The sequence below is a fragment of the Centruroides vittatus genome, unplaced genomic scaffold, assembly GCF_030686945.1.
Source record: "Centruroides vittatus isolate TY-2023 unplaced genomic scaffold, ASM3068694v2 contig_879, whole genome shotgun sequence".
Taxonomy (NCBI): Eukaryota; Metazoa; Arthropoda; class Arachnida; order Scorpiones; family Buthidae; genus Centruroides; species Centruroides vittatus.
The window spans coordinates 1,445,379-1,472,806 of record NW_027122571.1 but is presented as its reverse complement, the minus strand read 5'-3'; the positions used below and the strand labels follow the sequence as shown (position 1 = coordinate 1,472,806).

At 29.2% G+C, this 27,428-nt stretch overlaps 1 protein-coding gene and 1 long non-coding RNA gene across 2 annotated transcripts in view; both read left to right on the top strand.

Annotated features, from left to right (window-relative positions):
• Positions 1-2,858: 2,858 nt before the first annotated feature.
• The window catches only part of Karybeta3 (karyopherin beta 3), an 80,405-nt gene continuing 55,835 nt past the window's right edge, over positions 2,859-27,428 (top strand). Inside the window, exons 1-2 of the mRNA XM_067279938.1 lie at positions 2,859-2,992; positions 25,327-25,407. Of these exons, the coding sequence (XP_067136039.1) occupies positions 2,909-2,992; positions 25,327-25,407 (165 nt within the window). The 5' untranslated portion in view covers positions 2,859-2,908. The remainder of the gene's footprint in view (positions 2,993-25,326; positions 25,408-27,428) is intronic.
• Positions 10,206-10,597, top strand: LOC136983256 (uncharacterized). Its single transcript, XR_010882005.1, has 2 exons — positions 10,206-10,332; positions 10,411-10,597. It is a non-coding gene; the product is annotated as an uncharacterized lncRNA (long non-coding RNA).

The window sequence follows — 27,428 nt, the reverse complement described above, 5'->3', positions numbered from 1 at the left end:
AGTTTCTCATACAAATCCTTCCGGAAGACATTATCCCTGGCAAACCAACCAAAACTTAATCAATCAATTCGAATCTGATGAGAAATTTTATGAATTTTTCACAGATATTTCAAAGTTTAACCGAATTTCATTTCTCAGAGAAGAAAAACCTGATTTTCCCTACAGTCAAAATCATATAATCCAGGAGTGAGCAAGCTTTTTAATCAACTGGCCAATTTAAATTTTAAAATTTTTTGGCGGGCCTCACATAAAGTAACACTTATTAATAATTTACAAAACTTTATTTATAATAAACATTAGAATAAAAAATATAAAATTTTAAAAAAAGTAAAGATTTAATATACAAATTTTAATGCAAAATAAAAACAAACAAGAAAAGAACAGAAAAACGAATTTACTTGAAATTTTTAATGAGAAATTTGGCACTGTTTTTTTCGATACAAGCTGATCAATATCAGCCGGAATTGATGAGGCAGCTACACGTATGCAGCTTTCTAATCGTGCATCACTCAGTCTTGATCGGTGGTCATTTTTGATTAATTTCATGGTTGAAAATAATTGTTCGCAAACGTACGTACTTCCGAACAGAGACATCATTTGCTTTGCATTTTTCGTCAAAAGCGGAAATTTCTCAGGGCTCACATAAGATTTATAAAAATTTTCGATGTTTACTGAGAAAAATACATTTTTTAAATCGGTATTATTCTGCATGTCAATCACTTCCATTTGAAAGTCTTCGGGAACTGTATCCACATCGATCTCAAATGGCGAGGAAAACATTTTCATGGAAACCGTTGTCTTCTCAGCTTTGAACATTTGAAATCGTAGTTGAAATTCGTTGATTAAAATGTCTATATATTGTGCGTATTTTTGAGAAGTAGTAACGTTTTCTTTTTCTAAATGTGGAAAGTGAGACACATTATTCTGCAAAAGATGCTGTTTCCACAATTTTAATTTGCGCTCAAAACCCCGAATTTTATCATACAAATTGTGAATAAACTGTCCTTTGCCTTGAAGTTCCACATTAAGATCATTGAGATGCTGAGTCATGTCGATAAGAAACCCAAAATCGCACATCCATTCTTTATTACCAAAATGAGGAAAGGCATATCCTTTCATATCCAAGAACAATTGTATTTCGCTTTTTAAGTTGTATACTCTTTTTAGCACTGCACCTCTACTAAGCCAACGTACAGTACTTCGGTATTAAAAACCACGTCGCCATATTCAGTTTCTAAATCTTTCAGGAATTTTTTAAATTCACGGTGATTTAACGCGCGCGACTTTATAAAGTTGATTAGTTTAATTATTGGTACTGTGACATTTGGCAAACTCAATATTTTCGCACACAAATTTTCCTGGTGAATTATGCAGTGGTTAACGAATATTTTTCTTCCTGTGACCTTCTTAATGTCTTGAAATAGCCTTCCCGATACTTCTACCTCCATGCTTGACATTGCTCGTGCTCCATCTGTCGATGTACCAATAATCTTTTCTAATAAAATTGAAAAATTTTCCAACACACACTTTAGTTCATCGTACAGGTCTTTGCCGGTTGTAGTCCCTTGCATTGGAATCAGTGAACACAATTCTTCGGTAATATTAAATTTGGTGTCAATACCACGTATAAATATAGCCAGTTGTGCTGTATCGCTAATATCGCAACTCTCATCAAGTGCCAAAGAACAGTATTCGAATTTTGCAATGCGTTCACGAAGCGTTGTTGCTATGTTCTCGGACAAGTCTTCAATTCTCCTTGCAATGGTGAATCTTGATAAACTAATGTTTGAAATAATATTTATTTTATCAGGAAATGCTATTTCTGCAACAGCAGTCAGACATTCTTTTATCATCTCTCCATCCGCAAAGGGTTTCATTTTTTTTGCCAGTATTTGACTGACAACAAAACTAGCCTTTACTGCCGTATTTGATAAAATAGCTCGATTTTTAAAAATAGCCTGTTGGTTTCCCAAGTTTTTCTCCATTTGATTAAACTTATCTATCCGGAGTTGTCCTGTTGAGTTTTTATATTGTTGTTCATGTTTTGTATCGTAATGCCTTTTTATGTTATATTCTTTTAATGTCGACACAGTCTCTGAGCATATTAAGCATACAGCTTTATCTTTGACGAAAGTGAAAAAATAATCAAATTTCCACTTTTCTTGGAAATGCCTGTGCTCATCCGCAACCTTCCGTTTTTTTGTTTGCTTTTCCGACATGCTATTATGAATTAAAAATTTGAAAGTTAAAAAAATTTGTAGGAAAACTTAATTTTGAATAAAAAAAACCTCTAATATTACCTTTTTGACAATAATATTGCACTCACGCCTTTCAAGAAACACAAGAATTGCTAAAATTGCTAGTTAACAGCTTACCAGTCTGACTGATTGTGTGACAGAAGCAAACACAAACAAGCACAGACGCGGCGCGTTCGTATTGCATGTTTGAACAAGTCGCCGACAAGTGAGTAACTCGTCACAAAAAATTGTTTCGGTTTAGTATGTACTACCATTTTATTATAATTAATTTTATGACAATATATCGATGGGAGAAAGTCGATAAAATAAATTCAATTTTAGAAATGCTTGGCGGGCCGCATAAACATGTTTAACGGGCCGCAAGCGGATCGTGGGCCGCGTGTTGCTCATCCCTGATATAATCCTTTTTTCATATTATAGTTAATTGGAGTAGAAGACATTTATTATATTAGAAACAACCATAATTTAATTCAATAATATTAATTTTAGATTAATATTAATAATAATAATAATAAGTTAAAATAATTCATTTTTATTTAAACAAATTATTTTATTTCTGTAATACACATTGTGAGTTTGTTTATGATGCAATATCACGTGGGAGCGCGCGCCTTTTTAGCACGTTCTTTCCTTTGGTTGCCAGATTGATAATGGCGGCAGACGATCGCGTGCAATTTAATTCGATTTTAAGTAATTTGTTAAATACAGATAACGAAGTTAGAACTAAATCAGAGGTATTTATCAATTTGTTTTTATTTAAGTATACTAAATAAATCGTAATATGAATATTTTCTTTTCAATCGTATGTCATTTGCTTTCATGAAGTAGGCCTAAGAATGACCACATGTTCACTTGAACAAACATTCCATTTGTGAAATTTCAAAAAAAGAACTGTATATAATTTTTTAAAAATTTGATTTAGTACATATTGTGATTTTATTAGATAGATACTTTAATTACCATCCTATATATTAGATATGATGAACTTTCCTATTGTTTATATACGTAAAAACAATCTCAATTAAGTTTTCAAGATTGTTTTTGTTTCTTTACATTTTAAGTTGTAAAGATTTTAAATTGTTGAAGGTTTGCTTATTTTAAATCTAATCATGTTGTTAAATTTATTTTGTATTATAAAGTAAAATGATCAGTCATTAGTGTTCAGTGATCAAAATAATCAATCATCAGTGTTAAGTGATCAAAATAATCATCAGTGTTCAATGATCAAAGTGATCAAGTCATCAGTGTTTTATACATTGATCGTTTCTACAGTTAAATAAATAATGTATGTATTTCAAGATTTGCAATAAATTAATTCTAGATAATTGTACAGAATCTATTTCTGCATTTTTCTATTGAATGTGAAAGGTTTAGATAAATTATAAATAATAAAAAAATAATAATAAAGATTTGCTTAAAATATATATTATACCTACTTTTTAAATTAGGAAATAAAGTTATATTTTATGAGTATGAATTCAAATGTTAAAATTTTAATAAATCAAAATAAAAATAAAGACATTGAAAAATTACATAATTACACTTAATAAATTATCAAATTATAATAAATAAAATAATTAAATAGCAGATGGAAAATTTAATAAATATTCATTACGTGTAATTTTGAAATATGCTATTCTTGGCGTCAAAAATAAGTTGAAATAGAATGTAATAATTGACGAGTCGGCTTTTATTAATCTGTTTTGAAGCATTCTAATAATATTTTTTATTGATTACTGCTAATAATATATCAATAAAAAGTTAATTATCAAGAATGCATTGAGTATAAATTAAAGATTACGCTTCAAAACAATTAAAATTATTTTAAACAAATTCCTTTTCACATAGAAGATACAACTTGAAATGTTAAATTTAAATCTTAAACTTAACTATTACTCAAATTTTATTATTGATCAGTTTACATTTATAAAACAAAAAATTATATATTTTTAAAATAAACTATTATTAGTCAAAATAGGCATTTACTTCCTATCGTAGATAAAATTTATAGGTGGAACTCTTCAGAATTTGAATGCTATAATTTTAACTATCTAAAATTAGAAGTATCGGAAAAATATTTAATTACATTTAATTAATTAATTTCATATTCGAAACACAAACAAATAAGCCATCACAAATATGATATATGATAAGCCACACATCTTTTCAATGTTACACAGGTATGACATGTGACCGATGTTATATCATAATAGACCAATATTAAATAGCTTTTCGGTTTTGGCCATTTCAGTACATTATGTAAGGTCCTTTAATTGTGCAGATGTCTAGGATGGAATAGATAAGGAGTTGTGTTTGTTCGCATAAACATTGAACATAGATAGAGAATTTTGATTTTCTGAGATTTTCACGCGTGTGTACATGCAGTCTGTTTTTCATCTTGATCAATCAAGAATATTTCCAAGTATAAAGGCTTCAATAGGATCTATACTCATTATGTTCTTCATGTCTCTGTTGCACAATTTTATTTTTCTGCTTTCTTTGGAGAAATGAGGCAGTTGCAAAAATGCTCTTAGATTTTTTCTGTTAGAAAGTATTTGCCTGTATACAAGATATCTTGATTCAATGCTGTTTTTTCTATTTTTAGTGTGGATGTCTCTTCTGATTTCTGGTAGAATTATATGTGAGAAGAGATATAAATATTACCTTATAAAGTTTCAAGAATTCTGTGCTATGTCTGCAGTTTTAAGTTTATTCAGTTTATATGTTTGGTAAGATTTCGTGTCGTCAGGTCTAACATATTCAGCAGTAAAGAAACAAAAACAGAGCTGTGGTGTTACATACGGAGCAACACCACATTTTGAAGTTTTCGTTTTCTGTAAAATGCTTTTATGAAGTATTAATTTCAGTTTTAATGTTTTTTATATATTTCTTGTATGATAATATGCAATCATGAATAATATTCAGACAAGGACTAGTTTGAGCATGGAGTAATAAAAGAAATGCTTTTATTTCATTTTATTACATTTAACAGATTGCTACATTATGCTATAAATTCAGTAAATGAATGCATTAAAAAATTTAATTTTGGTTATATAAAATCTAAAACTAGAACTACAATTTGTTTTATTTTATTTTTTCCAAAATGTAATTTTAATTAAATATTTGATAATAGATCATTTTTTAAAAGAATATCATTATTATTTAGTTACATCATATTTCTACTACATAATTGACATCATATCCTACATTGCTAAGTACAGTACATTATTGAATATATAACCGAAATGCAATAAAAATTAACCTTCTATTAAAGAAATGAATTTATTCTTTTCATTAATGTGTATTTCTCTTTTAGTATTTGTGAGACTATATATACCATTTTAGTTTAAATAATATATTTAAAATTGGCAGAAATTCTAATGTTTGAGATATTTTTGATTACTTTGTTTAATTAAATTGGAAAGTTTATTTGAAATTACTAAATATCTTAGTTTTCTTGTAAAGATCATCAATGAAATATTACATATTTTTCTCTTTAGTTCAAAATCATTTCTTAACTTGATATCATATGTTCATTTCTTAATTTGATAGTCTTTTATCAATAATAACTTAAACTGCTAGGTTATTTTTATGCTAATCAATATATTAATTGAAAGAGGGTTTTAGTTCGTATGACTTAGTTTGAGTAAACAGCTGGGTTAAAAATACAGTTCAGGTATCAAATTAAAGCTTTTATCCTGTATATGATGCTGTTAAAGAGAGATTTGATAAAGATGCAATGGTTTAGTTGTGGGGAAATGGTAAAGGTCCCACCCACTGTTAACTTTAACCCAAACAATTTTATTGTGCTTTGCAGTTTCATTATTGTAAATATGGAGGTCAATAAATATACATTTTAGTTACTAAGACCATTCTTTTTATTATCCTTTCTCAACCTCACCAATTCCCCACCTCCTTAAAAGCCCGGGCAACACTGGACCTATGCAGCTAGTTTATTATAAACAGAAAATAATGTATGACATTGTGAGTCTATGTACTTTTTAGACATTCCTAAATTAATTATTAAAAATCAAATTATTTTAAGAATTAAAGTTATTACAAAATAATGATCTGTATTTATTGTCAGCTTTGTAACAGATTTATATTTTACTTAAATTGACTTTGTAAAAATCATACAGTTTTGATTATTATGAGAATCAAAAGTTGTAATTATAAATTATCATCATCATTTTGTTGTTGTTGAATTTGATTCATACTGATTTTAATAATATTTTATTTTTAATACTTTTGAGATAAGAAAAATACTTTAACTATATTTTATCATAGAGAAAATATAATCAATACATGAGAGCTATCTGGAAAGTAACTTCTGTTTGATTATTGAAACATCAATACAGTTAGATAACTTTTATTATATAGAACTGAAAACTATAACTCTGACTAAATTGAGACACTTATCATAATAATTAAATTAATAAGCTTTGTATGCCATCTTCATAGAATTTTTCCACCTGCAATTGAGACCACATCCTAATGCTGGACTGCAACTCTTTGTTATTGTCAAAGATTGTGATGCAAACCACTTTTTCACGTGAATGAAAAGTTTGTAATCACAAGGTGCCAAATCTGGGCTGTATGGAGTATGATCAAGCAATTCCCAATTGAATTGTTGTAACAGGATTTGAACATACAGGGAAGTACACAGATGTTATACAAGAAAACTATCACAGAGCTAAATATGCCATGATATTTATTCTGAATGACCCTCCTTAACTACTTTAATGTAATGATGGATTTCAACCACTTTACAGTTTTTGGCTAACAAGAGAAACCTTACAACCGAATACACTTCACAGTTGGTAGGATTCTCAATTGCAGCACATGTTTTGAATGACTCTTATTGAGCAAGTAACAACACTTGAATTTCACTCTATCATTGCCAGATTCCTACAGAATTTTACACTAAATTTCCAATCAAAAATGATGCTTTTACTCTTCCTGTTTCAATTATATAGAGCTAGTGGAAGGAACGGCAAAACTAGATCGAGGCGCCTCTAGCAGCGACACCAGGTAACAGAATCAGGGCTACAAAGGTGTCACCAGTGTTGTTCCACATATTACTTTTCTACTAATCTAGTACCTTTTATTTGTTCCAGTACCAAGATTTCCAACACCATTTTCCTAGTGCCATTCATGAAATTATAATACCTTTCCTTTCAATTTAGTACCTTTCAAAATATTCATTTCTATTCTATATTTCTATATTTTTTTTTACTTTACTTTGGTAGTAAATAGATGTTTTTATTTCTTCCTCATTCAAGTGCAGCAGTTGAACATATTTTTTTGCAATTAAATTTAATAAAAACTAAACTACAAAATTGAGTTCTTACCGATTCCTGTGAAGCACTGTTGTTAGCAAAGGAGCTACTTAAAAGCACCAATGATAAAATGTTGCACTTTGAAACCATCATCTGCTTCAACCATACAAAAACATTCTAGTGAGGAAGATTCTAATGATGATGATCTTACCAGTGATTTTTCAATTTGATAATTTTAAAGTTTAGTTCTTCATGTTTATTACTTTTGTTTCAACATTTTGCTCATTTGATTATAATAATAGCATTCTTGCAATATATGAATTTATTCTGTATGAATTTTGTATGTTAATGTAATACTATATATATGTATAATATATATATGTGTGTTATTGGCCAAACCCGATTTCAGGCCAAACTAGTTCATCCTGCGTGTGTCAGGTCAAACTGATTTAGAATTATTATTCAAGTATATTAATGGTTAAAATTAAATTAAAAGTCAATAAATTAGATGAACAACATTTATCCAAACATAGTCTACTTAATTATAAAAAACGGGGTTAATGTTTTTCTAGGTATCGAAGACGAGCTGCCATCTTTGATACCTAGGGTAACATTAACCTAAAATGGTATTGATTAGAAGTGACACAACACTTGTACAAAACTATAAAATAAAAATAAGCTAATCAGTACTTATCAGTTTGTATTTTTTTTATTATGCCATGCACTTTTAAAGGTAATTAACTTTTGAAAATATTTTCAAAAATTCAAATGAAATAATAAAAATAACTTTTAGAGTCAAACTAAAATTAAAAATGAACTTATTTGTGCTTCTTAGCATAACATAAAATATTTTATTTTTTATTTATTTTTACAGGGTGAACTGTGGTGGCATTTTGAATTACACAAAATCATTTTTTTTACACTGGCACCTATTTCTAGTACATAAATCAGTTTGGCCTGAAATCGAGTTTGGCTGGTAACATATATATACATATATATACATATACACATTCAGCAGTTTACAGTCAAAGTAATGCCTGCATTAATCAATATAATCACTTCTCGACTTCAACGGGGTTCGGTTCTGCAACTTCAGACGTAAGTCAAGAAGTGACTGTACTTAACAACAAAACAGTTAGCCATCTTACATAAGCACAAGTGAAGGGTAACTAACTGCAGAACAAAACTAAAGATGATGCAATCAATTGCAAGATATATATGTATATATATATTTGACAAAAACTATAAAAAATTGATACATTTTAAAAATTTTTGAATGAAATTTTTTCGTCGTAAGTGTGAATGGTCGTAAGTTGAGAAGTGACTGTAGATCATTTTGACTTAATGTATTGATTCTGCACATATGTCGTATTATCGATATTAATATTGCTTTTTTAAAAAATACTATTGCACATTACTGGTTAACTTTGTACTTGGCGACTCAATAATATAGATTAACACTACAACCGACCACAACAGTTATTTTTTGAAGTTTTGTGTGGCAGAAAGCTGTGGTTCATTATCACAGGAAGAAAACAAGCACTGCGTTTCAGTACGTATCCAACCCAAAGATACATGTTTTCTCGAAGCAGTTTTCTTTGCCTGTGTACAGGTGGCACTCAACTCAGTTCCACTAGCTCTATATGAAAACAGAAGTTACTTTCTGTACAGCCATATTATCTCTGTAAATTAGATAACTATACTTACTTTCAACCATAACGATTAATAAGATTATATCAAATTTTTTGCAGATAAATGCAAAAAGATAGCTATTTTATTTTTGCTTTCATTTGCAAATTCAGGGATCATTATATTAATGTATAAATGTCCATTTATATATATAGGCATCTTATACTCAACATTTTTCAGTAGAACATTTTTCGGGTTTTTATACCTGAACTTTATACAATATATGTATCTCTTGATATAACATTTTTCATCTGATGTTTATATAAGAAAAATTTATGATTATGTCCAAAAAATTCAATATAACATCTTTAACAAAATAACATGTGAGAAAAGTATCAGGTTATAATCCAAATACAATTGGTTAGAATGTTAGAATTATATGTAGACATTTTTAAAAGCATCCTGAATCTCAGGAGATGGAATATTTGTCTCAACTAAGATGGTATCAAAAGAGATATATATTATATATATATGTTACAGTCAAAACGCGTTTTTAGTTAGAACGCGTTTTAACTAGTTGAAACTAGTTTATACTGGATGTCTTTGTTAAAACCTGTTTTGTCTAGTTAAAACTAGTTTTAACTCAAATTCATTTTTGACTAGCAGTAAATTCTAGTTTTAACTAGACAAAACGGGTTTTAACAAAGACATCCAGTATAAACTAGTTAAAACGCATCCTAACTAAAAACTGGTTTTGACTGCAACATATAGAGTGATTTGGGGTAAGATGGTAAGCGGGGAAGATGCCTACTTTTTGATATTTTCAAACGGTGACGTCAGATATTGTCATGTGTTTGTATGATGAATCGTTGGGCCAATATTGAGTGCGGAAAGCTGTAGTTGGCTACCGTTACCTCCTTTTCTAAATCTGAGAAGAATAAAAGCAAGATAAGGACAAAGTTTTTGTTGTGAAATGTTTCTAGAATCATTTTAAAACTAAAAGTTAAAATAGAATTTATTAAAAATTGCAGAATTAATATGTGATGTAGTCAAGGTTCTAAAGTTTCCATTGTGAGCTACTGCCGATCCTGATCAGACATGCTAGAACACGTACAACGTAGGCATCTTACCCTGACAAATGGAAAAGATGCCACATTTTTTATGGGGTAACATGCCTACTTTTTGTTAATTGAATTTTACTATGCCTATTTTTAATAAATTTTTGTTTTCTCGTTTTATTGCAGGATACACATAGAAATTATATAAGGACTTCTCAAATAGGTTTTTGGACTGAAAAAAGCTTTCAGCTAGCTATAGAGCACGTTAGAACGGGCAGAAACTTAACAATACGTATACTGTACTGTTATACTTACTATGAAGTACTTTGTACTACATATGCAATAAATTAAATTTGGTTAAGATATTCGAAAATTAATTTTATGCAATTATATTTGTTATTTCACCCTAATGGCATTTGGCATCTCACCCAGATACTTAGGGTGAGATGCCTAAAATGCCAGACAGTAAAAAAGTTGTCATTGCAAACACAATATACAATTATTTTTCATATACTCCAAAGTTTTATTTGAAAAACATGCTCAAGAATATGATATTTTCGTTAGAGGTCTCCAAAACCCAAATTATTGCTATAATTTCCTTTATAAGCATAATGTTAGATATCTTCCCCGAATCACTATACATAACTTTATTTCCCCCAAACATATTTATGTAGCTAAAATTAGTTTTAACTAATGTTAAAAGTTAAAACTAGTTTTATCTAAAATCAAAACATGCTTTAGTAAATGCAGATTAGCAGTAAATTAACTAGACAAAACGGGTTTTGTCTAGTTAATTTACTGCTAGTCAAAAATGAATTCGAGTTAAAACTAGTTTTAACTAGACAAAACGGGTTTTAACAAAGACATCCAGTATAAACTAGTTTCAACTAGTTAAAATGCGTTCTAAATAAAAACGGGTTTTGACTGTAATATATATACTAACACTTTCTATAGCAGAAAGCCTAAATATTGCTTTTGTGATGTCACTAACAGTAGTCAATCACTTCCAATTTATGGAAATGTTAGAGATATTATTAAGAATGTGATGAGATTTATTACTTGTTTTTTATTATAAATTTTTATTTGTATTTTTAAAACAAATTTCTTTATTCCTGTGTGTTATTTGCTGTGCCATATCACAAATGTAATGCTTGTGGTATTGTATGTACAGCATACAGATTGTATTGTACTGTACATGTTACTATAAGATTGTACTGTACTAGCAAGTAAGCCCAGCATTGCCCAGGCAAAAATTAAAAACAAATGTTAAGGTTATTTCATACTTCTAACCATTCTATCATATTATATTATAATATTTGATTTATATCAGGTCAGTCCATGTGCATTTTTATGACCTTGAGAAAAATCTTGTTTTGCTGTTAAAAATGTCAGTCTAATGTGATAATTTTTACACTGAAGTCTTAAATTGGATCTCATTCATATAATACTGTTCAGAATTCTGAACATTTCAGTTGTTTATTTTCGTTAAAATGGAAGTAACCTACAAATACAAAAGACATATACTTTTATTATACTTTTTATTTTTAAGTGGTGAGAATGCTACAAATGCAGCCAAAAAAACAAATACTGTACATAATAAAATTGTAATTAGTGCAAGGACTGCGCAGAAGTGGTTTGAAAAATTTAGAAACAATGATTTTAGTGTGGAGGATAAGGCTCGTACTGGAAGACCCGTTGACTTTGATGATGATGCTCTCTCTGCACTAGTTGAAGAAGAACCATCTTTAACAGTTGATGAAATTCTGGAACATTTAAATTCATCCCAAGGAACTGTTCATAGACACCTACAACAAATCGGAAAAGTTTCAAAGCTAGGAAAATGGATACCACATGAACTGTCAATAGCTAACCGACAACAACGTGTAAACATTTGCACGTCTCTTTTATCCCGTATTGCTTTAGAACCTTTTCTTGGTAGGCTAGTTACTGGAGACGAAAAATGGATCCTCTATAATAATGTGACAAGAAAAAGACAATGGATGGATCGCAACAAGCAGCCAAAACCGACTGCAAAAGATGGGTTGCATCCAAAAAAAATTCTTTTGTCTGTTTGGTGGGATATGTCAGGTGTAATTCACTTTGAGCTGTTAGAACCTAATCAAACAATTACAGCTCAAATGTATTGTGAGCAATTAGAGCGTTTAAATGAAAAATTGAAAAAAAAATCGACCGTCGTTAGTGAACAGAAAGCAGGTTCTCTTGCAGCATAACAATGCCAGACCACACGCTGCAAAAATAACTGTACAGAAACTTGAAAGCTACAACTGGAAAATTTTACCTCATCCATCATATTCGCCAGATATTGCTCCCAGTGATTATCATCTTTTTCGAAGTTTGCAGAATTTTTTAAAAGGGAAAAGTTTTGAGGATGAGAACAATGTAAAAAAGGCTATTTCTGAATATTTTGATTCAAAACCGAAATCATTTTATGAAGACGGGATTAAAAAGCTACCATCAAGATGGCAAGAAATTGTACAAAATAATGGTGAATACATTATAGATTGAAATAAAATTTAATTAAAATTTTTTGCTGCTTTTTTTGTAGATAAAAATATGCATGAACTTATGGACTGACCTGATACTTACTGAGGTTATATTACGTAACAGTTTATCACATCGAGTGCCCACTAACTCATTTTAAAGATTCTTTCAATTGTGTACAGTAGAGGAATAAAGAATTTTTAAAATGTGTTAGATTGGTCACTCAGTGTATGATAAACCTTTATGTAAGATAACTGTTGTAGTTATATAAATCAAATACTATAATACAGCAAACATTAAAACAAAAACCATATAGAGTTTGGTTATTTCAGTCTACCAATGTCATATTTATCATGATACTCTGATGGTATGAAATGGCACAATTTCATTGGTCAAGTAGACACCAATTGAAAATATATTTTAAACTTTTTAAGATGTCATATTTTTTCCTAATGTTAACGCTAAGAAATTATGCCATTCACAGCTGACTATCAAATGGTAATCTGCCAACCAATCAAATTTCTCAAAAAACGAACCAAATATTGAAACTCAGCACCCTCAAAAAATGCTTAAATCATAAACTGCTTATTTTGTGCTGGCAGTAACCTTATATTATGTAATTTTCCTATTCAAATGCCACCATTCAAATAGGAAATTGGGATTCCTTGGACCAAAGGGTTATAAATGGTGTGATTATAAGTATATTTTGTCATTGCTTATCTTGTATATTTATCCTTAAGAAGTTAGCATATTTCATATTGTGTTTTTTATGTTAAAATATCAAATCTCAAATTTGAGAGTTAACACATTTCATTAAATCTCATATGTGTCCAGTGACAAATTTCAAGTGTAAATAGATGTTTTTGAGCTTCTAAGTGCTGCTTCAGGTTTTCTGTATTCTATGAATGAAACATAGAATTCATTGAAGCCTTTGGTTGAATTCAAATTTAAAATGCTACATTGCCAATGGGCCTATGATGCAGTTGAATGTACTGTACATCATTATATAATTGGGTGGGTTACATTGATTTGATAGTATCTTGTTGATAGTTGAAAGAACTATAGTAGAGCATCGATTATCCGAATCAATTGGGGACTGGGGTAGTTCGGAAAATCAATTTTTCTGATAACCGATTATGTATGAAAAAATACATTATTAATATATCCCATGTTGAAATTTTTCTCTATTACATGTTGCTTTGCGTTGAATTTTCATTGATGTTAAGCCTAACAAAAATTTTTATAATAATAATCGTGGTTATTGTATTGTTAAAAATTATTTCTTTATTTTGTACAAAATAAATATATTGAAAAAATATAAAAACAAAAAAATCATACTTTAGAAGTTAATCTAGTATCAAAAACGTTCGATTCAGTAAGACACACATCCCAACATAGTTTGACTGGAATGCTTTCAGTTAACCAATGTTTCGGTTGATCGGTGTTCAGATAATCGATGCTCTTCTGTATTACAATTTGAGAATTTTACCATATTGTTCTGTAAACAATAATTGAAAACATTTTTTTTTTGTTGTTGTAATAAGATATTTACTACTGTTATGATTATGCATCTTTATATGCAAAATTTATTTTTTGTTAGGCAGGTTAATGTTATCATTGAGAATGACTTACAGACTTTAATTTTGGACACCAGTGTATTGCAAGAACACATCTAACACTTTCAGCAAAGAATTATTTCTGTTACACTACACTTTTATACTCTTAGTTTCACTAAACATTAGAAAAGTAGCAATGTTTTGTTATTCTAGTCCTCTTTCTCCTCTTTTATCTGTGAACTTGGGAGGAAAATGGACTTTTCTGCCTGAAGGCATTGTTATATTACCAGATCTCAAGAGTGCAAATTAGTCCTTGGTGGACTCTTCGGCTTTCATTACTGATCAGGAATGCAGGTTTCAGACAGTCAATAGAGATGACTGACCTTCTCTTTGACCTTTAATGGAAAATATTTGGATCTTCATGCAGTTATTTTGTAGGATCTATCATATATAGGTTGTTGTGGCTGGAAGGCTGCTTTGCATTGCACAAAGACATGCAGGCATTTGTGAATCTAGAAGTGGATTGGTCTTGGCATGGTTTTTGTTGGCAGAGAAGCTAAATGGCACAGCCAATGTGAATAGAAAGAAGACAGAGGTATGATTTGTTAGGTTTTTACTGGGCTTGTTTACTATTGCTCAATTACTGTCCTGGTGATAATTTAGAATTCTGTCAATAATGTGTATGTAATAACTTGTAATAATTGTACTTTTAATGTGTAATGTAATGGCAAATTGTCACCATAGACTCTGTTTTGTATGTCACCCAATTGATAATGGCTAGTAAGGCCAAAATGCATTTTAGGATAAATTAATTAAATAGGCTGGGTGTGTAATAAGCCTGTTCATTAATAATATGTAACTAAGTAGTTTTTGTAATTCTAAACAATCTTTTACCATTGTTTGATGGCTTGCCTTTCTTGTACTTGGTAAACAATATTTTACATGCAGCAATCTTGAACAGAACTGAATTTTCAGCTCCTCACAATTTCAATTTATATTACCATGTTCTTGTTTTTAGTTTTCATACATTAATAGTTGTACAATAAACAAAGTATTATCACATTGCTTATTGTGAAAAATTTCATAATGTAAGGACTCTCATAAATGAATTTTTTGATGGAACTATATTGCGTGTAAGTATAGTGGTGTTCTTCTGTAGTTCATCTGTCATGATAGTGTTTATGTTATGTTATCTATGTCATTATCAAGTTAGTTGAGACAGGGTGTAGTCTGCATACTGATGTGACACTGTCAATGGAACTTCAAAGGCATAGAATATATAGTGTTGTGGGTTATGCAAAAGTTTTTTGTTTTTGTAATTGGGTTATATGTCACTATGGATTATCTGCACAACATTACAATACACTGGTAGTTTATTTTATATTATAAACTAAATTGATTAAATATGAAACCTATGCATATTAATTATAATATTAAATAAAAATAAAAAGGAAGAACAGCTAATTAAGGACACCAATGTTAGAAATCTTTGAGAAACATTTTTGGTTTTTATTTCTCCTAGCTTCAGCTTTTTCAAAAAGAATGCAGAACATATGTGGAACATTTCACATACATAATTTAAATATTTAATTTAGAAACTGATTTTATATCTTAAATAAAAATAAACAACCAAATCAAAATAAGTATACATTGATAATTTAAAAAATTAAAAATATTTGATATATAAACAACTAAACATTCTAAGAATAACATATAAATAAATTGTGCTAAGACATTAAAAAATTAAAAAATACAAAAGCTGCTAAGTATCCTGTTGTAGATGGATAATTCGTTCGAGACTGCATATTATTCAATATTAAACAACTTACTACAACACCTTGTGAACGTGCAGCCCAATTTTATTATTTCCAAACGTTTTCGTTCATATTCAATGAACTTTCTCAAGAAAAAGAAAAAACAAAACAAATATAGAAAACAAAAATCAAACTCTTAGTACAAAAGCAAAAAATGAACAGGCTTTTCAAATTTTTTGAAATACGTTCTGTTGCAGCTTATGTACAGTACGTCATCTATAACATTGCAAACGGAATTATGCAAAGCATAAACTTACAGAAAATTAAAATACCGAAAAATAATACATGCCGAGTTATGACCCCTGATTATCTTTTTCATATAAATGCATTGTTTAATAATGCATATTATCTTTCTAATAATACTGTTTATATTAGGCTAGAGGACCATGCTGCTGACACTTTTGTAGACTCTAAAATTGATTGCGAGGCCTTTATGGTTCGCTTTACAAATTTGCCAAGCTTCCACATAGTGTCGGTGTTTACGGTCTCGGACTATCTGCAGTAGACTTGCTTGGTCCCACTCGGCTTTGACATCTTGTGGGTCCGCTAAAACATAGGTGGCCAGTGCAGTGCACGGTTGTTCCTTTCTTATATTTCTTTGGAGTTCTGCTAACCTGGTTTTGATAGATCTTCCTGTGGCTTCTACATACATTAATTTATTATGTCTCCTAGAATCTGTAACGGGGATTTTATAAACACCGGGGAGTGTGTTTTTGTCTGCTTCATCTTTATCAGATCTTAATAGTTGGTATATGGTGGGGGTTCTTTTATATACTATTCTTTTGTTCTTAGCTTTTCCTATGCTTCGAAAGATATTGCTCAGCGATGCGTTATATTCCATCATTATACACTCTTCTTTATTGGGTAAGTCTTTCATCTTATGGTGTGTCCTGCTGTTGCTGGTAATAGCCTTAGTGTTGATCTTGTATTTCTTGGCTAACTTGTATACAAATTTCAGTTCTGCCATTCTGTAGCTATGAAAAAGATAATCAGGGGTCATAACTTGGCACGTATTATTTTACAGTATTTTAATTTTTTTGGTATTTTAATTTTCTGCAAGTTTATGCTTTGCATAATTCCGGTTGCAAGGTTATAGATGGCGTACATAAGCTGCAACAGAACATATTTTCAAAAAATTCGAAAAGCCTGTTCATTTTCTGCTTTTGTACTGAGTTCAATTTTTGTTTTCTATATTTGTTTTTTTTTCTTTTTCTTGAGAAAGTTCATTGAATATGAACAAAAACATTTGGAAGTAATAAAATTGGGCTGCTTGTTCACAGGGTGTTGTGGTAAGTTGTTTAGTAGATGGATAAATTTAACAAGTCCAAAGTGTACAATTTTAAGTTGTGGAGCAAAGTCGTGCTTTCTAATTATCTGAGGGTAATTCTATAGGATTTTTACATTTTGATTGTATATCCATTATTAAAATATTGTCTCCCTTTAATCTCATCTACTAACTTTGTCTTGTTCCATTTTATGTTCACTATCTTATCATAACACTTCTGCTGACAAAGCTACTTTTTACCTTCCCTTTCTTCACATCTTTGTGCTCTTGAATTTGTTTCTTCAAACTATGCCCAACATACTATATATCTTCCCTCCTTCTGTCCCTTTCAGCAGTACCTTATAGATTCCCATTTTATCCAAGCGATCCATTTCCTCTTTTCCATTCCCCAAAGTGTTGAATATTGTTCTATTGCAGACAAATGCCATCTTTTTCTGGTCTTCCTTTTCAAAGCTTCTAAAGTATTTGTAGCAGTCAGTTAGACAACTTATTTGGCTAGCTGCTCTGTCCTATTCTTCCTTTGTGTCTCTCTTCCTAATGTTAGTTAAATTCCTTTTAAACAAACACTCATTAAGACCATATGTTCCCCCAACTTCCTGAGACATGCAATTTTCCTAGTTAGATCTTTCTCATTGCTTATACACTCTCCATACTAGAACTTTCCATGCCATCTGCATTAAAAGAAATCCATGATTTTGTTTTCTGTTGAAGATTGTTTGAAAAAGTATAAATTATTTTTTGGCATCAAAAGAGTAAAAAAGGAACCAAATTTGGTGCAAAGTAGCCAAACTTTGCACCGAATACACTGTATGCACTCGCCGATATGCAAACATACAAACATGTACTTGTATGGAGTTGCATTCATTTAAAGCTTATGTCTTCATGGATCTTTCATGGAACAAATGGAATGTAGATAGGCACATATAGTTTGTGTCTTTTCAAAAAACACTAGTCACATAACTGCTCTTTTTCTAACTTGAGCATCTAAGAAATGTACCTCATCTTGCAAAATCCCTCTGGAGAGTTTGTTCTAACAAATCATCCACAAACTCTCAGGAAATCTTATTCTCTAGTTCAATTTATATATATCATGAACAGATTGTTCACATACCTGACCATTAGCTTAATATTGGCTTCAAAGCTTTACCTATGTTCTCTTCTGCTTGTCTCACTATTATCTCTGCTAATGGTCTTGAGTGGTCTTGTTCTTGAATACTTGCTATTAGTTACTAACTAATATCAAGTATTCAGGTAGTTACTATTCTGTACAAAGCAAATTGGCAGCACTGTTTGCCTTATTTGTTGTTGTGAATTACATTTGTTGCTTGTGCATGTTCTTGAGAACTTGATTCTAAAAATTCATTCAGATTGTTGAATGTTCTTAATTTTGCAACTGATTAAATTAATTTAACAAAGACTAATACACTAAACTTGATAATCCAGCTATTTCTTGGTTAGAGAGTACTAGATTACTTAGAACATATAGACTTAAAGCCTGTCTAAAGGCAATGAATGACATACCAAAAATTTTTAAAATTTCATTTCCAGCTTGATCATCAAACATAATTTTCACTTACTTTTTAAAAGAAATAGTAAAAATTATTAATAAAAACTAATAAAATTGTCTCAGTGCAGACAGGTAAAGTAAGAGACACTGTTATTATGTAACTTCAATGCTATTAATTCAGCTACTTTATAAGAGGCAATTTGGGCTTTGTTGTTTATTTTCATAGTTTTATCAAACTGTTCCTTTTGTTTACATTGCATCTCCATAAGTCTTTTAAAGTAATCTTTACTTTTTGAGGAAAGATTATGTTTTGTAGAAGAATGACATTTTAATTTAGCATGTGCCATTATACTATTTGAGAGTTTCTCTCTGCATACAGTGCAAAATGGAATTGGACCTTTTAATTAATCAACTCATATTAATACAAATCATTAGAGGAACAGTAGTTAGTAACTCACCAACCACTGCCATAAATAATCAGGCTGTAATTTATTATAGCCCGATGATTTACAGCAGTGGTTGGTGAGTTATTGCAAACTTTATTTGGTATACATATTTCATGAATTTCATAATACGTATACCAAATAAAGTTTTGTTTATTCCTGTCATCTCCAATGTCCACTGTTTGATAAGTCTATAGCAGGGGTGGGCAAGCAAGAGTTCAGTGGGAGCCGAAATGTAGGTTTTGCAAAATTCATAGGAGCTGCAGTTCTGTACTGTCATGGCGGAAAGTATGGTAAGGCTGGGAAGAATAGCACTTTCAGCAAGAGCCGCATTTGCCCATGCCCGGTCTATAGCAAAGTGACACTATGCTTTATATCCTACAATTGATATTAAAATGGAACAAGAAGCTTGAATACCAAAAAAGTTAAAGTTATTTACAAAAAATTAATATTCTAAATGATTTTCAAATCAAAATGAGGAGACTGTATTGTCATTTAAATGTGGAGCAGTGTATCAGAGTGGTTAAAACAAAACAAATTAAAAGAAATCCATATTTTTTTTCTGTTGAAGATTGTTTTAAAAAGTATAAATTATTTTTTGGCACCAAAAGAGTAAAAAAGGAGCCAAATTTGTGCAAAGTTTGGCTACTTTGCACCAAATACACTGTATGCACTTCTCAAGGCTGATAAAGGCTCCAACTTGTTTATATTTGATTCAAGACTAGTTAAAAGTAATATCAAATCACCTTTTCAAGTTATTTGCAAATGATTCCTTTGTTTGGACAACAACTGAAGAACAGTGCTAAATCATTTTTTCAGGGCATAAGAAGTTGAAATTACCATAATTAGCAATTTCATTTTGTTCTGTAGCATTTTACTCTCATTTCTATTTTTACCCAAAATGTTTCAATATTATCTTGCATTTATAAAATTTTGGCTTTGACATTGTTTTGTGAGTAAATTGAACTTTCTTGCAAATGTGTGAGCATTGTATTTACATCCATGTTAAAAGAATTAAAGAATGTAGAATTCAATATAACTAAAACACCAAGAAAAATATGTCTAAAAATACTCAAATATGAAGACAAATGAATCAATGAAGGCTTTCTTTGCCAAAATAAAGAAATGTTCTTTTCTTTTTTTCTCTGAATTTCTGAATGAATTTCTTTGCCATTGAAGAAATGTGACACCTTTGAAGGCACCTCTATAATAATTGTAATTACATCTAATCAAGTTTGTATTGCATATGATGTCTTGATGAGCTAGTGATAACCTATTTACTTTTTCTAGCCTAATCAGTCAAGTGAATTATTACTAACATGTTGCATCATTATATTCAATACAAACTAGATTAGCATTAGACATACATAAGTACAGTTATATAACATGGCTTTTAGTTACTAGAGACCTTATAGCCAAGCCAGATTGCAAAAATAAAAAAATATTTGTTACTAAATTGCCCAGCAAATTTTTAATTCATCCCCAAAATTAAATTAGAGCTTATTGCTTCTTAAAACACAATAAATTCCCACTTTTTAAAGAAGGGAATTTGCCATGCAAGAGAGCTGGTGGTTGTTACATGAGGAGTGGCTATAGAGCTAGTGGAACTGCGTTGAGCGCCACCTGTACGCAGGCAAAGGAAACTTTTTTGGGAAAACACGAGCGTCTTTGAGTTAGATATGTAGTGAGACGCGGTGCTTGTTTTCTGCCTGTGATAATGAAAAACAGCTTTCTGCCACACAAAACTTCAAAAAATAACTGTTGTGTGGTCGGTTGTAGTGTCACCTATATTACTGCGCCGCCAGGTACAAAGTTTTATTTGTTCCCGCATGAATAATAGGCCTACCCCGGGATGAAAGAGAAATGGCTGACTGCAATTTAATTCCTGAGGTTAATTACATAATGATGTGTTGCATTCTAACCAATTTTCAATCTCTTGTTAACCTTAATTGGCTCTATTTTAAATTTAGTTCTCTAATGTAAAGTTTAGTCATTTTCTTTTTTTATGTTATTTTGTTAATCTGACAGATATTAATTGGCATATGATGTGATATTTGAATTTACGAGATCTGTGGAAGAAAGGAGTAAGAAGCAAAATTAGTATTTTGAGAAAATGAGGATAAGAATTTCCTTATTAATACAATACTATTAGCTATTACTATGGTCCTTATTGAAGTTCCTTTATATATATGGTTAGTTACAAATTTCATTATTTACCATGAAATAGATATATAGTTTACTTCTTCCACACCACTCTTTAAATTGTACAAAATTAAGAGTATAATAAATATAAGAATATTAATACTGCTCAGTCCCAATGATCTACTGTCACTTCTCGAGTTATGATCATTCGCACTTATGACGAAAAAGTTCATTAAAAAATTTTTAAAATGTATCAATTTTTTATAAGTTGCGTGGAATATATATCTTGCACGCTTTTGGCGATTGATTGCATCATCTTTAGTTTTGTTGCGTAGTTAGTTACCCTTCGCGTGTGCTTGTGTAAGATGGCTAACTGTTTTGTTGAAGTACAGTCACTTCTTGACTTACGACCATTTCGACTTACGTCCGAAGTTGCGGAACCGAACTCCTCGTAAGTCGAGAAGTGACTGTATTGACTAATGCGGGCATTACTTTGACCTTAAACTGCAGAATGTATGTATATATTATATATTATTAAATATATACTTATAAATAATATATAAATTTAGAATTTATCAAATTTCTATTTATTAAAATATAAATAGTTTTACATGTAACATACAAAATTCATACAGGATAAATTCATATGTTGCGAGAATGCTATTATTCCTCAACGACAATCAAATGAACAAAATGATGAAACAAAAGTAATGAACATGAAGTACTGAACTTTGAAATTATCACATTGAAAAATTACTGTTAAGATCGTCATCATCAGAATCTTCCTCACTAGAATGTTTTTGTATGGTTGAAGCAGATGATGGTTTCCAAGTGTAACATTTTATCATTGTTGCTTTTAAGAACTCTATTTTGTAGTTTAATTTTTATTAAATTTAATTGCAAAAAATACGTTCAACTGCTGCACTTAAATGAGGAAGCATTAAAAACATCTATTTACTGCCAAAGTAAAGTAGAAAAATATAGAGATATAGAATTAAAACGAATGTTTTGAAAGGTACTAAATTGAAAGGAAAGATATTAGGATTTCATAAATAGTACAGGAAAATGGTGTTGGGTATCTTGGAACTGTAACAAGTAAAAAAGTATTAGATTAGTACAAAAGTACTAGGTGAAACAACACTGGTGCTGCCTTTGTAGCCCCGATTCTGTTACTCGGCGTCGCCGCTAGAGACGCCTCAATCTAGTTTCGCCGTTCCTTCCACTAGCTCCATAATCTGTTTATTGTCTAAGATGAGAATTTATTGATATAGTGAATGGTATTTTTACAAAGATTCTTAAGTCTCAATTACGCTGGTTGAGTTTACTAGCTGTTTGCCAGCAAGTAAATTAGTGGATGAATAACAAAATTATTATTGGAAATGGGCTATTTCTTGGGGATTGTGAAGGTAATTTACAGTTCAGTTTAACAAATTTTGGTTCTCTTTGTAGCATGAAAAGTAAAGTTGTGACAATGGTACTTTGCTAGGGCAATGGCAAATTTTATTTTACAGCAAGAATTCACTTTATTGGTGTTTGTTTTAAGGCAAGTCAACTGTATAAATATAGGAGTATGTGTAAAATAAATAAATATGATTCATTGATTTGTTAGTTCACATAGGACAAAATAAAGATAAAAAATATTTGTTTTATATAAATAGTTAAGAAATAAATTTTAATATTTAATATTAATTTAATTATTTTATAAATTTTTCTTTAATACAATTATTCATTTGTAACAAATACAATAAATTTTTATCATGTCTTCTGTTTTGTTTTGACAAAACATTTTGAATTATTTCCTAACTAATTTTGAAATATTTTGAACTTAAGTATATGAAGTTATCTTATAGATTAATAGAATTTTTTAATCTGTATTCCTATCTTAAAAGAGATAATTATTATTGAACTTTGTTTACTTGGCTACTTTAATAGTTCTATTATAATGTGAAAATTGATCTGTTGAAGTATTATCAGTTTTTAAAGATAATAGAAAATTATAATTATCATCTAAATTTTAAATGATTTATTCCTATCATATATCTTAATATATAGGTATCCCTTGTACAACACAGTTTGAGAATTGGGAAGACGTTTATTTCATTGAAGTCATAAGACTGACTTCTGTGGAATAAATGTTTGATTGTGTGATGCTAGTGCAGATTTCCACAACTAAATTTATATTTGAAAATATCTGTCTCCATGTTCTGACCCTTAAGAACTGATTTGCTTGGATTTTCGTGCAAATGATTTATTTTTAATATTAAAATTACAAATTAATTACAGTTTCATATTGTAATTCAATTTTCATTATTTCTATTAAAACAATTAAACATTAAAAATCTATAGTTTTCAAAATATTTTTTATCTAAAAGCTTCTCATCCTATTAACTTTCAGTTCCAATGCAAATGTCAACTGACTTAATTAATTATAAGTTATTGTCACAGCATGCAAAGCACCAACTTTAAGAGAAAGTGTAATTTTTTTGAATTAAAGTGAACATTGTCAGTGTATAGTGTATACACGTGTTCCTAATGATGATGATAAGATGAAATTATGAAATCACATAAGCATCATGGCCAACATTAAAGTTGCAAAATGTGCCCTGGTTATGATGTGGCTTGTGGAGAAGCAGAAAGCAGGAAAGCCTGATGTAATATAATTGTTATTAAATTTGGGAACTATGAAATGCTTTATATTACATATTGACTGATATTTTGTACTAACCAAACTCAATGTTGAAATACTTATCCTCTTCCGCAGGACCACAACATTTTCTATAACAGCATTTCTCAATGTTTATAAGCCTGAGGACAATATTCAGTTAAAGAATAGTAATATTCATTAAAGCCTTTATGTCAGACGGAGAGCTATAGATGTCATCTTTTAAAAATATTATACAGGGGGATTCATAAACCTCATTTTTAAAAATACAGTAATTAATATTTTTAAGATACTGTAATCTAGGATTACAATAATATGCATACATTTGTGCAAAATTTGAACAAAATCAATCAAATTGATCTCTAAAGTATGGATAGAAATTTAATTCTAGTTTTAAAATTTTTAAATTGATATATTTTTAATAAAATACAAAAATATAGAAGATACAAAATGTCTTTGAATACTCTTCTTCACAATCACCAGTGACAAACAATCTTCTACAAAGACGACCTTTTTATGGAGACTAAGCCTCAATAATGCAAATTGATTAAAACATCTTTTTGTGACATTGCTGGTCCTCTGTAGATGGAAGATTGTTGTCACTGGTGATTGTGAAGATGGGTATTTGAAGACATTTTGTATCTTCTATATTTTTGTATTTTATTAAAAATGTAAATACTGTCTGCCAGTTTTAAATGATATATTTTTATTATTTGATATAATATTTTGATTCTTAATAATCTGTGTTAGTGTATCATAAAGTGATAATAAATATTTTCAGTGTTTTAAGTAGAATAGATAGAATGAGAAAGGAAACAAAAGTTTGTTCATTCTCATTATTGTATATTAGTTCAGTAACAACCATGCATGATGTTATCACTGATATATATCTAATTTTTTAATAAAATTATTTTATTTAAAATAAAATCTGCCTTTAATTATTCTTTATGTGAATAATAATTTAGTTGGCAGAATAACAAATTATATAATCTAGTCAAAGTTCCAAATTGTGTATTTCTCTTTTACTAGTTTGATATATTTGATTTTTTAGTATCAAATATATGAGAATAATGTGTATATTTAATAACTATTGTACATATATAAAAAATTTTACTTCTTTTTAATTTTTAATTTTTAAACTGAAATTACTGAAAATAAAATTACCTAATGTGAATATTAAAATTTCTGTAGGAAGCACTTGAAAATATTCCAATTGCAAATAGAACAGGCTTTCTTCTTGCTGCTGTATCAGCTGGAGACAACAGTGATGAGGTAATAATATTTAATTCTTAAATAATAATATACTAATTTAAAGTGTTATGCTATTAACATTTAATTAAAAATTATGATATATGATGTATCTATGTATAAAAATACTAATAAAATATATTATCTAAATAATTGAATTAATTATTATCTACAGTGGAAACTGCTTTAAAAAGGTAACCGTTGGGACACACAAAAATAACCTCTAAATAAATGCAATCTTTTACTTATAAGAGCAGTTAATCTTTCTTTTTTTATTTAAACTTTACAAAACCTTTATTTATTTATTTAAATTGATATACCTGTAGTTTGTTTAACTTTTTCTAAAATTTAAGCTAATTAGATCTATATAAGTGTTTTGAAGTAACAGAATTCAATACAATTCACCATTGAAAAATTTTATCATATTAATTTATACAATATGTTTTTTCATAATTAATAAATCTGCCAACTTAAATAAAGGAAAAAAAAAGTATTTCCTTAAATAAAATTATAATCTAAAGAATAATAAACAAAAAATTTCTGTTTTAATTATTCTGTTTCATTATTTAAGGAACTTATACTGTATTTCTGAGCATGTTCTTATATGCATGAAAATACAGTGTGTTCTTAATTATGTGATAGTTAAATGTTCACAGAGATAAAAATAACATAACTTAAACAGTTTTGTATTAAACTGAACCTTAATTTTCTGCACAAATAATTTAAAGTTTTCATGATACTTACAAAATTGAAACTGAAACACATCTAAGTAGTTGGTAAAAATTATTACAATATATTTTAATCATGAATTATAATAATTGCTACATTGGAATATTTCCTTATTTAATACAATTAATTAATTTTAAAATAGTTTGAGGATTTTTCAAAGTTATAAACAATGCAGCAATAAATTTCTATTAATAGCATATGGGAAGGAAATGCCTCAATGACTGAAAACAGATTTTATTCAAATTGATATTTTAAAAGTAAATTATATTATATTTTAAATCAATAGAAAAACTCATTACCAGTAATAAATTAAGATTAACAGTAAATTTCTGTATATGTGAAATAAGTACTTCTGATTGGGCTGCAATTTGAAAAAAGTTATAGATCTATAAATATTTCCACTGTCTGTCTGTGTGTTCTTAATCTCGAGAATGCTCTAGTTAGATAGATAAAATCTGAGACCAGATTTTGTCTTAGGGGCAGAAGGCCCCAATTAACTATATAAGAACATCTGAGGCAAACCAGAAGTCACGTTATTTTAATTCAAAATTTTTTCCCTGAAAACAGTTAATAGATGACTGGCATGACTATTGTTGAAGGAAATGATGTACAGTACAGAGGCAAGACGCTACAGTACTAATTTGAGGTGAAGAACATTGCATTCTAGCATTGTGACAATTGCAATAAATAATTGCTTGTTGTTATTGTCTTTGTTTTCATGGTATATGCTGAATTATCTACAGTCTTTAAAGTAGAATAAAACATTGGCATGTGCTATTTTGTCTCATTTTCATTCTCTTCTGAGAATGAAATTTTTGTGTTAATGACTAATTCAATTTTTTCAAGGATTAATTAATGTTGAATATATTCATGGATTTTAAATTAAGATTTCTTCAAAAAGAATGAATCATTAATATGTTATAATAAAGTATCAAATATATAAAATACAAGTGTTTAATTCTCATAATATTAAAGAATAGGAATTACTATATTTTTTAATAAGATTATTTTCTATTTAATTGTTTTCAGATACATTTAACTTCATTTATAATATTGACAACTCCTATTTTAATTTTTTATAATAAATTATTATTTTAAACGAGTCCAATTAAATTCCAAACTTAATTATTTAATGAAAAGTTAGCACATTTTTAAAAATCTGCAAATTATTTATTGAAATATATATTAATCATTATGATTTTTTAGTGTCATAAATTAAAATTTCAAAATTTTAATGTCAAAATTTATAAATATTAAATATCATTAAAAATCTCTATAATAAAGCTATCAGCCTGATTGATTGACTGACTGACTCA